This window comes from Toxotes jaculatrix, chromosome 12 (assembly GCF_017976425.1).
Source record: "Toxotes jaculatrix isolate fToxJac2 chromosome 12, fToxJac2.pri, whole genome shotgun sequence".
Classification (NCBI taxonomy): Eukaryota; Metazoa; Chordata; class Actinopteri; family Toxotidae; genus Toxotes; species Toxotes jaculatrix.
Window position 1 is genome coordinate 9,491,903 of NC_054405.1, and position 15,503 is coordinate 9,507,405.

Below are 15,503 nucleotides of genomic sequence, written 5' to 3' on the forward strand. Positions count from 1 at the left end.
ACCATTTAGTCATTTGTTCCTTGTTTTCAGAGATATGACTCAACATTTCCTTCTGTCATCTTATTTTTTCTTTTATTCGTTATTTTTATATTTGTGATACTCAGTTATAAGGTGTTTTGCTGATCATCCATAGTTGCTGTTGCTCTTCATGCTAACTAAATAGTTCACCTAGTTAATCCCAAACATACTGCTGTTTAGTTAATATACAAAAAATTAAAGTACATTATTCGTGTGTGTAAATATTTTCACTATCACTTTAACAGGACTTTTTACTCTCTTGTATCCATGTAGGGTCTCGTCTTCGCCAGGAAGACTTCCCTCCCCGCATTGTGGAGCACCCCTCTGACCTCATTGTGTCCAAAGGGGAACCAGCCACTCTCAACTGTAAGGCAGAGGGCCGCCCGACCCCCACGGTGGAATGGTACAAAGATGGGGAGCGTGTTGAGACGGACCGCGACAACCCCCGCTCCCACCGTATGCTGCTGCCCAGCGGGTCCCTCTTCTTCCTACGCATTGTCCATGGACGACGGAGCAAGCCTGATGATGGCAGCTACGTGTGTGTGGCCAGAAACTATCTGGGAGAGGCCGTAAGCCGGAATGCATCTCTAGAAGTAGCATGTAAGTCTGACTTTTCACCATGTCCCTCTAGGCACAAAGGTAGTGCTCTGGTTAAAGGAATCTCACTTTTGCGTGACAGAATACTGGGAAAATTGTTATGCAGTATGCATTGAGGTTGGTAACCTTTTGTGGAGTATATGAAAATGTGTTAATGTCACATTTGAAAAAGGTAGGGTTTATGTTAAATTAAGCATAACATTTTGGGGCTGTTGTGCTAACGGATCCATATATAAGATGCCATCTGTCATAATATGAGCTGCGTCACCTATCCACTGAACCTATAACTGTGTGTGTGTGTATGTGTGTGTGTGTGTGTATGTGTATGCTTAGTTGTGTGCATGGCATGTGTGTGCATATGTGTGTGAATATGTTTTCAGACTGCTAGTGAGACCTGTTTGGATGACCTGTTTGAGTAATGTATGGGTAGAGCTGTGAATTGCTCCAGGGATGGAGAGAAAAAAGGGGCAGAATTTTAACCTAGCTAACTCCCTTTCACTGTTTGGATTTGGAAAGATGCAGCCTGCTCCCAGCCAGTTTTCCCCCTGTGTGGGAGAGAGGCGCTCTGGGCTATTCACATTTCCATTATGTGCTAAACTGAGCTGATTTCTTGCCATGAACAAGATGCACATACGCTCGGACACACACACACACACACACACACACACACACACACACAGATATACATGCATGCCCACATGAACACCCACGCTGTCTCCCTTGCTCTCTGTTTCTCGCTCTTACCCAGATGTGGTACACAAGCAGGAAATAGGGAATTCCAGGGAAGGAGTAGGTTGTTATTTGATTTTGAATTTACAAAATATTTGCCTGCTCAAGCATTTCTTTATACATGTCCACTGATAGTCCTGTTTTGAGTCTTAAAGTCAAGGAAATACGAAATACGAAATGGGATGTACTACATCCTGTGGCTTGTTGTAATAAGAATTGAAAGGCACTCTCCTCTATACATTTATGGTCTTTATGGTTTTGTTGTAACTTGTGCGTCTGTGCTTTGGGAAATCATGGAATAGGAAAAAAAAAAAAAGATAAGAGCCTTGAACCTAATAGCAACTCAGCCGAGACATTATCTGAGATCTTTGTGTCTTTTTGTGCACCACATCCTCTCTTTGTCTTATTGCCTTTTCCACATTAGACACTTGTATTCCTACTGTCTTCTTTTACTGGGGCTGGATCCTCTCCTTTCTCATAAATCAATAGCGGGGAATTGAAATACTAATGCTTAAGGAGATGCGGGGTATTTGAGAGGACATAAAAATCTGCTTTTAAACTGGAGTGTGTGTGTGTGTGTATACATGTCTTGTTACAGAATATAGCATTGGCTTTTATATATAAAATGAGACATTGTGTAGTTTGATATTTAATTGATTACTATCTAGTGCTAAAGCTACTATAACATTATCCCTGTCCCACTCTAATCAGAATTTATTCTGTGCAATACATGACATTTACACTGCACATCTTGAGCAGTGCAGTTGTGTTTGAAGATACAGCATAATTCTCTCTCAAAATGAAACCAGAGACCCAAAACTGTCGTTATAGTGTCAAGAGACAAATGTTATAGCTGCTCCACTGATTCCCTTTACTGAATAGAGGCCGACTTTATGAACACAATGACTGTGTCAGAGTGATTTTGTGGGGATTTTGTGGTTCTTCTTAAAATACAATAAAGCTCATTTGTATTTCGCAGCTCAAACAGCCATTCTGAATTCATTTTCTGAGTTAATTGTCACAGTCATTGTCAATGTAGGGGCTGCAATTACTATAAGAAATTATTTTTTATCCTCTATTGTTGGAGAAGCAGTAGGCTACTTATGTATCAGCGACACAGATGTGGGTAAAAGAGCAAATACCATATATTGTTGTGAATACCAACTACCATAAATACAAGAGCTAAATCTAAATTTCAGGAAGTAAATGTGGAATATTCTTACATTTTTGCCCCAGAGCAGCTTTAATGTTCCTTGAAATCCTGTCAAAGAGACTTGAATGATGTATTGTAGCATACTGGAACAATCCTGAAGCCTTGTTTAGATCTCTTCATGAATTCATTTTTATTTTGTTATATGGATGGGGGTAGTACCATCTTGTAGTATGGGAACACCCTGAGGGATCAGTGTTTGCACAGTGGACTGCATCTCATACTTCAATATGTCTCTGTGTTCCTTTGCTGCTATATGACCATGCAGATCACCCACAGGACCTTAATACCCCCCATTTCCAGTGTACATTCAATTTCAAGTACCTGCTATTTGTCTACTGTAAAACACTTTGGGATTCTTGGTTATATGGTTGTCAGTTCTCTTTTAAAAGTGGATGGCAACATAATAACTGATCGTATTTGCCCTTTTGAAATAACAGACACTAACGTATTTTGTTCTATGTTGTCTCCTCTTGCACAGACAGTGTCAATAGGTTGGTTTTTCTGACAGTATGACCAAGGCAGCCTCTAGTCATCTTTGTGTAATTCAGAATATCATGGCTACAGGGATGCATAATCGCATGACTCCTTCAGGGGCTGCAGGATCCTGCCAGTATTACTGCAGCCAAAGTTGTCATGCAATGCTGCGGGTGGGAGCAAGCGGGTAGATGAAAGTGCTGTGGGGATTCTCTGACAGTGAGCTTAGCTCAAAATGGTTTGTTTCCTTAGGAGTCCACACACATCCTCAAATTTTCTAATGGGCTGTAGCATTGTATCTCAACCAGTGGTTTAGAAAATGTAGCTAACTAGAGGGGTGCTGCTCCCTCGGGTACATTTGTGCTGTACAAGCTCAATTTTGGTGGTTCGTCGTGCATTTTATTAGCTTCAGTCTGACTGAAATTTGAAGGGGCATTATTCATTCCATGTGATGCAAAACACTTCAGCTGTTTCAGATGGTAGCAAAGCTTAAAATATGAAAATTATGCAGATATGCCAGACAAATCTACAGCTGGCAGCCTGGCAAAAATAAATAATATACCTCATAACATTTGTTTGTCTTACAAATTAACCAAGCCTTACCAAAAAAAAACCCCACACTTTATTCCAATACATTTTTTTTTCTCCACGCAAGTTGAATAGTAGAGCTTGTGACAAAGAATCAATAGACAGTAACCTAGCAAAATCCCATTGTATGCTTTGTGTTGGTATTGGTATTCTCATCTGATAGCAGGTGTGGTGGCAAAAAGCAGAACAATGTAGAAATACACCCAGAATGCCACTTTTCTTAAACTCGAAGAAATTATAACATTTACTTCACCATGTATTGATTTCCCCACTTGATTTATTATACACTAACACATTTGTTTTGAAGATCTTTCTTACTGTCACGTTTGTTTTGTTTTGTTTTTTTGTGCCTCATCGTTTCAGACACACCTCAGTACAGTTGCAAAGCCATTAAGACAGTATTAACATACTTTAGTTTCCATTTGCATTGTTATTTCATCTTTCTAAATCTTGTTGCACAATGTAGACAATGGATTTGCAGAAGAAGTGGTGAACATTGAACACATAACTTGCTGCTTAGTTGAAACTGACTGAGCAAACCCAATATATATTCTCAAGCACTTTTTTTTTTCTCAGGCTGGAAATAAGAGAGCCAAGAGGAAAGAAGAAAATTTAATCCAAGGCCAACAGGGGAACATGTACTATATAAGCTGATAGACCATCACTGGGCACAAACCTTGAGTATTTGCACCCTTATTGAAATTCTATTTCCTGAACAGTCGTGTTGGGTGCATATTTGACACAAATGATAACATCAGCCATTTCACAGAGAAATGAGGCCATGTCTGTTTATTATTAGAAGGTCTTGTATTTTTGCTTGATAAACAAGACTCATCGTGCTTCTGGTACGGCTGAAACATGTCACTTGTTTCTCACATCCAAGTATGTAATTTTAATAATCAAGAATCACCTGCTGTCAGTGTGTACAATCAAACTGGGCCAGTCACTGCACCAGCTTTTCACATCTTCAGTCTGTTTAGTCAGATGCTGCAGCTGAGCACTACTTCAGAGCGACGTCAACAAACAACTGTGCGACCTCCAGGCCACCAGTGGACTGGCACTAATCATCAGAGTGAGTGGCTGTTGATGGAATTAGAACAGCTCCCTCAAACTATTAAGAAGGGACAGAAAGACATAAACAGTGATGTGTTGAAAGGAGGTGTGGGTGGAGGGGCGGCAGATGCAAGGGTGTTCATTAGTACAAAACTCCAGAATAAGATGAGTCCCCCTCTGTTTGACTGTGCTAAGTGAATTAGAAGTATAGTCACTCAGCCAGACAATCATCAATTAAATCCTCCCAGTCACAGGCAGCCAACAAACTAAGCAGCCACAATGCCAAATAAATCTTGTGTCTAGATTGTGTCAGTGTTGGTGCACTGTAGTAATTATTTTGATGAGATATTAGACACACTGGACATTTTTGAAATTTTCGTAGAATGAATTCTTTTCTGCTCCTATAATTGTGGATTCCAAGGTCTACAAAAAGGAGCATGTACTAAATAGCAAATAACTTGAGAACTGTCCTAAATGTTGTTGTTAGTTTACAAGTGCTTGCAATAGAAAAGGGAAGCAACACAATTTTGAGTTGGAGCCTAACCCAGGACATACTAGGCAGACATACTATGGGTGTTGGGACCTGTGTAGGTGTTGGGACTGGTGGCAAAAGTCTCAGAGACATATATCTATACCCTGGCCAAATAAAAACCCAGCATGGTCAAGTAAGGCTTTGCAAGTCTGTATCTAAGCACAGCAATGCTTTGAGCTAAATGCTAACATCAGTTTGCTAACATGCTTACAATGGCATTACTATGTCTCACAGGTATGATTGATTTAAGCATCTTAGTTTAGCATGTTAGCATGCTGACATTTGCTACTTATCACCAAACACAAAGTACAGTTGTAGCTGATGAGAGCACCATTAGTTTTGCAGGTATTTGGTCCATAAATAAAAATAAACAAATTTTGATTTATGTACAAATTAACATTTTGACCTGATTATGGAGCTGGATGGATTAGAATTTTGAACCAGTCCACCCAGTAAACGTTATATTTAGATAGATAGTTTACAGGATAAGTGAAACCCTCGACCTGCTGGTGGAGTTAGAGGAAAACTCAGGGGATCACCAGTCTCATTAGGATTCATCCACAGGGGATCATGAGTGTCTGCAATAACAATCCACTTAACAGTTGTCGAGCTATTTACTGACCAACAGACAGACATTGCCGTCCATAGAGCCATTTAATGCAGTTCTGACCACTGAAATTGATTTAATGCGGTCAGCTTGATCATTTCACTTGAAATGACTCACCACTCTGTTGATCTTGTTGAGCTACAAAAACACACAGTCCACTCACAATCATAGAATGAATGATAGTAGAATATTAGAGAGTGACTTCTCCGTCCAACCAGTCTTCTTCCAAATTGTCAAAAGTTTCATTTTGGCCTCTGGGCAAGTTACTAACAAAATGAATGTTATTCAGCTACAACTGATATTCTGATACCAGCGACATTAGTCACTTCAGTTGTTAAAGGTTGGCTCCAGCTGAAAATGAAAGTCTGCTACCTGATTATTTTGTGCATTCCTGTTTGCTAATAAAAAAGAACAAAAAGTGATAAAAGTTTTGAGAATGAGTTACTTAATTACTCTAAATTCTTTATCATCAGAAAAGGGAAGTTTCCTCTTGCTCACTATCACACGTATCACTGATCAAAACAGCATAACTGTGAGCCATGCATGAACATGCACAAGTCCGAATATTCACAGATTTATCTGTAATTTGCACTCATTTGTGAAGCATGACTCTGCCCCATGCTTATCTAGCCGCAAACGACTTAGGAACAAGAGTCAGGATATATTTATTTTGTGTACTACAATAAAAAAAAGTGGCAAACATTGCTGTTCACCATGCGCAAAATACCTGTGTGAAGAAGCAAAACATTAATTTTGTGTTGTTTTCAATATGATTCATTTTTAGGCTGTAGAGGTTGACAATTAATTATCTGAATATGACCTCTGTTTGTGTTGTGGCTCTTAATCTCTGTCCTCACTCTCTGCTTCGGCGTTGTCTTCAGTGATGGGAATTACTGTGAACCACTCAGCAGTGTAGACTTTCCAGTCAACAACATTAGCCTAATTGGCATAATTTGAGAGCCAAAGGCATGCTTTCTCCAGGCATGAAATACTGTTCTTTCGCAAAGTGAATCACATGGAAGGAATCATGTAACCCCACTTCCATATTTGTTCTTTACAACTGACATACACCATGTGGGCAGTGGATTAGAAAGTGCTTGTGTTTGTTCAAGCATCCAGTAGATCCAGGCATGAGTTCTGGGTGAGATTTTTTTTTGGTAGACCAGAAATGAGGTTGTGGTCAGCCGTTAATATTATTTAGGACCTAGACAGTTCTGGTGGTGGGATTCTGGAAATGTAGTACACCACTCAAGGTTCAGTAGCGGCTCCTTTGGGAGGCATTCTCTTGTGTTTTGGAAAGTGGCAAGTTGCCATTAATCATGAATTTCACTCTCACCCATTGACAACGTCCAAAGTTAGTGGCTGCCAGCCGTTTGTGTTCCCAGGCAGATTGTCAATGTTTTCTGTGAGTAGATAGGTTGGCCACATTGCACCATCTGTTGCCAGTCCAACAGCCCTCATGTGTACTTATCCCCTGTTTGCCTTCCTCTGCCTTGCTCGCATTAAGCTGGTACTGAGTTGAGTTTTGTAAACCCAGTTGATCAAAACTGAGCTTTCTCAGCTATTAAGGTGTCTAAGATTTATGTTTTTAGTGATCTTTGGTGTTATTATTCCTGTATGCTTTCTCCGTTAGCTCTCATCTTCATGTTAACTCATACTGATTGAATTAAGCTGAATTAGCTAGGTCATAATTTGGACATTATGATGCAATGAACAAAATAAACTGGGGAGATGCACTACATTTTTCTGCTGTTTCACTAAAATCAGAATAATGATTCTACTGTGCATGACACATGAGACAGCAAACACTGTGAAATCCCCTTGAGCCAAACCAGTGAAATTTTAGAGATGCTGCAGTAAAAACACTGTGATGTATCTTTCTTCCAAGTTTTACCATAATTCAAGCAGTGTATACAGTGATACAGTGTATATGAAGGGACAAATGTACAGAGAAACAGCATTATTAGTTGAAGCACATGTGGTATGTATAGGAATAGATAAGTGTATTGAGATGATTATTATAATTTCCTGTGCTTTGTATGATGGGCATCTAGTTTGAGTTGTGGTAAAAGAGCTGTATTTCAAGCACAGACATGGCTAAAGATGTGTGAAGTTGTCCATGTACCTGTGCTACAAGAGCATAATTCTTTAAACGCCTTAGGCAGTGATTACACCAGAAAATGGTTGGCTATGTCCCCCCCATTCATATCTGTTATCCCAATCAGACTGAGGCACTTTTTGTAGTGGGAGCATCCTGCTGTTGCTAGGCAGCACATGTAATCAGCTATCAATTACTTGTGTGCTATACTGAGCCACACTTAACTATTTACAGCAGCTACGTTAAGGTTGAGGTGATCAAAACATAGCAACCAGTGAAACACAAATCTAAAAATTTATCCAAGGGTTCAAGTGCAACACTTTTGTTCCTCTAAACCTGATATTGTTTATTTTGTAGCAATGTTTGTCTGTAAAATCAGGTACTGTTGCTCTAGGTGGTCAGTAATAGCCTTTTTTCCCCATTCCTGACAATGCACTCGGGAAGGCCAACTCCTGAGCTCTTAGAACCATTTCCCAGGACAATTAGAGCTCTCGTTTAGAGTCACACAAAATACATAAATCCTATAAACCCTTTTAAATTAATTAGAAAAATGTGTCATCCAGTGCTTAGAACCTTGTCCAATGTAATTGCGGTCTTTGATTGAGACTCCATGATTTGACAAAGTACTTACAGTTATGAGGTCTGTGGTTTTCCTTTTTTACAGATTAGTTATATTCACAATAGCTTTAATCCTGCTGTAATGTACAGTTGATTGCCATCTGTGTACTTACCTCAGTTAGAGCAGTTGAATCCCAATGAACTATTACTGTCTGTAATTGCTATCTGGTGCAGTAGTTGATTATAATGGCATATTTGCCTGTAATATGGCTGATGAAATAGCCATACAATCTTTTGAATAACTCAACATGTCTCTACATTTGTAATTTGGTCTTTGTGCCAGTGTTGTATTAGTTTCATACCATATAGGAGATTTATTTTCTTATGTTTAAGGTGGTCTCATGCTTAAAACAGTGCAAATATAGAGGTGGCCAGGGCAAGCAAGTGGAACTAATTTATGCATATTTTTTGGCTGAAGACAGTGAGATAAGGGGCTAGCATCTGGTGCTAACTGGACCATGTTCACTCCTTGGAGGTCTGTGCATTATGAGGTTCGGTAAGTTAGCTAAGGGCTAGCATCTGTTGTTAATTGGACCATGCAAACACCTTTAAGAGCTCTGGTGCACTTTCTTACAGTTGGTTGGAAGAAACATATGCCTGGTGTGAAGAAGCATGCTAATTGGATTTACTGTGTTGAAGCTTGTTTTAGGTTTCTAATTCTTTTAAGATGCAGCTGTATGTATGTGTAAATCTAAGATGCAATTCAACATGTTACATTTTAGAGTCAATTACTGCCATTTTAATAGATTCACTCCAAGATTTATCTATGTTTCCCACAGTGGTTTTCAAATGAAACCAATATGTATTTCACCCTGGTAGATGCTGTGAGCTGGTCATGCCAATCCTCGTACTGTATATGACATCAATTAAAACAGGTGATGATGTTTTGTCAATGGGCAACTTGACTTTAATTTGAATTTGACTTTAACGTGTTCTTAGCATTTCTCTATAATAATTCAAATTAATCCACATCTCTCCTTCAGGTGATGTGAATTTTAATATATATTGAATTTTAATTCAGTATATCTAATTTTCCATCAAGAAGCTATGTCAGTTTAGTCAAAGAAAATATATTATAATAATATATTATTATTATATAAAGATATTTGCTGATGAACAGTTTTCCATGACAAAAGTTAGAGTGCTAACTTGAAAATAATCTTTTATGGCAAAAACTATGATTAATAATTTAATCATTCAGTCATTTGGCTCAATGTTATGCACAGTTGATTTTATTTTATTTTTTTATTTACCCTCGTATGAATAATTTAACCTTCCTGCATATTATTGTTCTATTAAATGCATCATCAAGTTTAGGGATATTGTTAAAATTCCTTCAGAAAAGAAGACACAACTTAAAACTACAGTATATCCGTGCCTAATGACAGAGTTCATGAAATAATGCAACTTGACAAAAACATTAAAAAAATGTATGACTGAAACTAGGCTAAATTATTTTTACTTTTAAAACTAGCAATGATAAAGAAGTTAAAATGTATGAAATTAACAGTTTAGAAGTGGTTATTACAATGTATTTGGCTTCTGGGTTGCTGGATGCTGTATTCACTGTTAAGTCCAATTTAATGACAGCAGCAGTCAGTGCCATCTATTAGTATAACAGTGGTTGTGGTTAGGAAGTTGTTGGCAAAACTGTGGTAAAGCTCACATTGGGTCAAGCTGCTCCCATGCACCTGTCATAGCCCGTGACTGAGGATCCCTGTCATGAATAAACCAAATATTCCTGTCTGCCTGTAGTTTTCTGCCCACAGATTGAAAATCCTCCAGCAAAACAGTGTGGAAGGGTGCAGGTGCCAGCTACTCTGTCCCTATCTGACAGGCATTACTTCTCACACAGTGAGAAAAAAAATGTTTAAACCTGTCAAAGTAGTCTTAAGTTTTAATGCTTAAGTTGCACTAGTCCAAGAGAGGACTGTGTGTAGTAATACTGAATCCAGATATATTTATTTATAAACAGAGAACAAGACGTCATATTATTATGCAGTATGTCCCAAGCATGCCTGATTTACATTCACCCATGCTATACATACATTTGACATTTGATAATTTTATTTTGTGTGTGCATGTTTGAGCTGGGATTTGGCAAAGACCATACTGTTCAATCCATTTTCAATATGATGGATCACAAAATGATTCATTGCACGCCACTGTCTACCTTTCAAGGCAGTATATTGTGATGCCATACACAGTACGTTATTGGCTATAATTTAATGCAGGCATGTTCCTACATTTGAATTTGAAATATGGCTGTACATCTCCTTTTAGATGAGTTGGCGCTGGTTTAAGCTACTGCATTAGCAGACCTTGAATGAGGCCTTCATGCTATTACTGATACAGCTGTAACTTATTGCTGCTGTCTACTGTGGAAGCTGCAGCTGGGTGTAGCCTTCTGTTTTCAGAAAGCCACATAAAGCCATGTTTTATAACCATTATATTAGGGTGTACAGAAAGGATTATGATGAAACAAAGTAAAATCACATCAGTAATATTTAAACTGACTCCTAGCGTGTTCGTGTGCTCATATTACGCGTGTGTATGTACTCGTGTGTGACTGTGTGTGCATCTGAGTGTGACAAAACTAAGTCTTGTGTCTCTCAGCAAAATGATAATGCTTTGTGATTTTTGCTGTGCAGTGACTGATGCACAATCTCTGCATAAAGACTTGTCTTGGTAAGTGGGTAAGAGGGCATCTTCAGTTAGATTTGTTACTACTACTAAAAAAAAAATCTCACAAGCACAAGCAGTAGTATTAAAATGTATTACTGCTATTCTCTTCTGGAATATTAACTAGGACTGGAAGATGATCATTGTGTTAGAATGTCTGTCTTTTGATGGTGTAATACCATTAATTTGAGTGAGCTTATCCGCTCCCTTCAGAGGTCTCCAGTCTGGTTGGGGTGATGAGAGTGAAGAACATCACCAGCCAGCCAGAGGGGCTCTGTAGTTAGTTTATTATTCATGTGGCCTACCCAACATTCCACCCAATCTAGGCCAAAGCGCTGTTATAACTGCTAAATGTTACATTCCAGACTTCCGTTCGTCCATTCATTCACCTCCATCACATCAGTTTTCCCAGGAATCGTCCACAACTCCATCCACTTGTGTTTTCTGATTCACAAGAAGTGGAGAGTGCCAGGGTCAGGGCAGCAATAAAATGACATCAGACTTCCCCAGTAGACCTCTCAGTGAGTAAAAAGGAAAGTGAATATCCGGAAGCTTGATTAATTCATGAAATCCACTGAACGTAGTATCTTTCTTTTACCCAGCCCCCGCACCCACACACTCAAGCATCTGTTTCCTCGTGCTTTTTTACCTGGGTTAGGTTATTTCATAAATAAATGCTCCATACAAGATAGAGGGAACACCATGGCCTGCCAATGCCTTTCATACCTGCACCCCAACGTGTGTCAATTCATTCTCCACTGTTGTACAGGGTGTAATAGCAACAAGACAGCAAATAAGATTCCACCCCATCTGACATGTGTCTGTGTAAAGCAAGCAGTGGTTACTGTTGTTGTTGAGAGGGTAGAAGGGTGGGAGTGGATGGCAGATTCAGAGTCAGTGCACCAGGGGGTTATCTCAGACAGCTGTTAACCATCCTGCACTGCATGCCTTAGTATTCAGAATCTCAGAGTGCATTACTTTCTGTCCTTTACACCAAATTGTCTGTTCTGATCTCTTATTAACTTACATAGGCCTCTCGTTGACTTTTCTTCTCATTAAGTATCTTGAATACTCCTGTACCTCTCCACTAGCTGCATCTGTATACCACTGCCTCACCTCCAACCTTCAAAATACCATGCCATATGGTGTCCTTCATTTCCTCAACCCAGAGACCTGATCTGTGATTCTATAGCTTAGATATGTTTTCACATTTTGCAGAATTTACAAACCCATTTAGTTTTTAGGTTGTTGCCTCCCACCTCATCTCATTTTAGAACGCTGCTACTATGATCCATTTACTTACTGCATGGTGTGAGGACTCCTAAGCCCTTCACTGCAGCTGTAAAAATTCCTTATCTGAATTAAATGTGATAGGAAACACATGCCATGAGCCACAGGGTCTGTGATGGCTTAGCTTCATTCTTAAAGACACGTTACACTAGTTCACAATAAAAGATGGCATGCCGTGTAATTGCATTTGTTGCAGAAGTGATTTTTTTCCCTTTTTTTTATGCCAAAGACTTTTTTGAGAGAGGCTTTTTCGTGCAAAACTAGTGTTTTTTAGTCACACAACCGACTGGCCTGGCTGCTATACGTGGTAGGAACAGGGTTATTGTACGCTGAATTGAGTGTAAATGTGAAGCAGACACAACAAGCCTAAGTGGATGTTGCACAATAGCAGCATTTTGGTAGATCAAAAGAGCCTCAACACTTTGCTATTTCCTCTCTTTACCTTTTCCAACCCTTGATAGCCCAGGCTGAGTGCCAGGGAGGGGAAGATGACACATGGCAACACCAGTACTGAGACCAAATTCATATGCATGATGTCATTTGGCCATATGAAAATGAGGGAAGTCACGGCAATGCGTTCTTAACACTGCACCAGAGACCAGTAAGTCACTACTGTTGTTGAATTCAGGCTATCATGAAAATTTAACTGTACTTAAATGGGTTTTAGAAAGACAAAACAAGCATTTTAGCTTAAAGAATACAAGTATACATAAATTTGATAATACACAAGTCAACAGCGTGGAAAGGCTTTTAATAAAGCACTTGTGTTCCTGTGTAAAGGATGATGCTCTCATGGTTAGTGGGTTAGCTTGGTCTTATGCTCCAGTAGTTAATGTGCACTAGTCCATTGCTGCAGATGTTGTCCGCATGGGGACGGGAACTGAGGAGTGACCAACAGAGCTCAGCATGGGGAGGGATGGACAGTGTGTTCCAGAACAGATGTTTCCAGCCTTTGTGCGTTTGTCATTTGGGCTTTAATCTGGTCAGTGAAGGGCATTAGAGTATATAGAAGGCAAAGGGGAGGGATGCTGCATGGATCGGGAACCCAGCTGTCACCTTGTAAGGTCCCCTCCTCCCCTTCCAAATCCTAAATTCAGTCCCACACTCAAGTTCCTCCCTGTCAAATCAATACCCCTGTACACATGCAAACCATCCAAACAGCACACACTTTGTAATTGGCTCAGAATTAGGGCACGTGGTGTATTGTTGAACCTGTGGAGATTATGCATTATGCTTGAATCTGTGCAGATTATGCAGCACTGGGATATTATGCCTCCATTTTCTCTGATTGCATCTCCGTTTTATTTGCCTGACCGTGCAATAGTGAATATCCCGCTGATTTCGTCCTTTTCTTCCTCCCTAATATTGTACTACATTCACTTTTTACTTTCCTCTCAGTTCCCCTCTGTCGTTCTGCACCCTCTATTCCTCTCCCTCCACTATTCTCTTTCATTCTCTCCTCTTCACTCTTCCCTCCTCCTCTCGGCCTCTTCTCTTTAGGGCCTCTGGCTGTCTCCCCACAAGTGATGTTCTCCTGGCCAGATGATGCATGCATATCTCTTGTGTCTTCTTGATGCTAACTCACGTTGACATTTGCACGGCATTGTGGGATTCTGCTCTCGGTCATATTTCATGTAATGATGAAAATGATGATGGTGATGAGGATTCAGGGGGGGGCTACGGGGGTGTGCTTCTATTTTCTGCCCTTGTCGTTTCTTCAATATCAATCAGTGCAGTGAGATAAGATGGAAGATAATGGGTGTTCACAAAAAGTGTAGAAGGAATAACAAGTTTTGGTTTGGAGTTTGGGTGGGTTCATTTTCACTCTCAATATCTCTGGAGCAGTCTGCAACACAAAGAAGCAGCTCCCATCATTGCTGGTGTTAGTTCAGTCAGTTTTGAGTTTTGAACTGTGCCGCTTTCACAGCTGCTAATCCCTGGGTCGTTTGTTCTTATAGCTGATGTTTGGCTTTGTTTTTGTTTTTGTTTTTGTTTTTTTGTTTTTTGTGCTCCTTCTGGGCAACCATGCTTACATGAACACCATGTTCCAATGAAGAGACAGGAAGTGAAAATCATCCGTAATAGCACAGCATTTTCCTTGCAAGTACGCTAACAAGGGGAAATGTGTTTCTAAGCAAAAACAGAGTGAGAGGGAAGCAGGGAGGATAAACACATTCAGGGAAAGAGGGAGGGGGTATGATTATTGGACTAACCCTGGAGAGAGAGGATGAATGAGGGCCATTGCAGACTTTTGGCCCTCCAGCAGTGTCTCCTCTGTGTGTGCGTGCAGTATATTTGTGTGAGAGTTAGGGCGAGATGCGGGTGGTTGTGTGCACATTTCAGGGACTTGCCGGTGTGCAAAGCTGTGTCAGTGGATATAGCATCTTTGGAAGAGAGATTTCTTCACAGTCTTTGCTACACCCTAATTAATCTGCTTAAACCTGCTAGGCCTGTCTCCAGCACTCTTACACATCAGAAAAGCCAGGCAGTTCTGAATCCAACCAGGATTTTCTCCATGGATGCCGGTGGAAAATCAGTCTAGCCCCACAGCTGACAGCTTTCTGTCAGAGTGTTCAAAAATGCATTTAAAGTAGAGACAAACGTACCCATCATCATTTCCCATGATGGATGTTGGGTGCCGAGGCAGTTATCACAAAAGGGCGTGAAGCCCCTGAAACAATCGGGTTGCTGGTTTGTATTGACTTCCTGCATCTGCTGCCTATTGGATAACAGACACTTCAATAGCCAACAGATGAAGCAATTTATGGTCAGCAGTGTTCTTTTAGCCTTGCCCTAGGCTATGGCTGTGATCTGGATCTTACACAAATCCCAGTGACAAAAGGGTGACAGTCATTTTTTTTTTTTTGCCTCTTTCACTCACTGTTACTGCTAGAGCTGTTGTACATAATTCTCCTTGAATATCTCTTAGACTAATTTCAACTATTTATGAAAGCCGTGGTAGGAAACTTAACTTAAACCCAACTTACTCGCCTAACTTCATTCA

The 15,503-nt window shown here is 39.9% G+C and overlaps 1 protein-coding gene across 2 annotated transcripts in view; it reads left to right on the forward strand.

The window, feature by feature from the left end:
• Positions 1 to 352: 352 nt before the first annotated feature.
• The window catches only part of LOC121190416 (roundabout homolog 2-like), a 71,125-nt gene continuing 55,974 nt past the window's right edge, over positions 353 to 15,503 (forward strand). For both annotated transcript variants that reach the window (XM_041051123.1, XM_041051122.1), the window contains exon 1: positions 353 to 618. In XM_041051123.1, the coding sequence (XP_040907057.1) occupies positions 477 to 618 (142 nt within the window). In that variant the 5' untranslated portion in view covers positions 353 to 476. The remainder of the gene's footprint in view (positions 619 to 15,503) is intronic.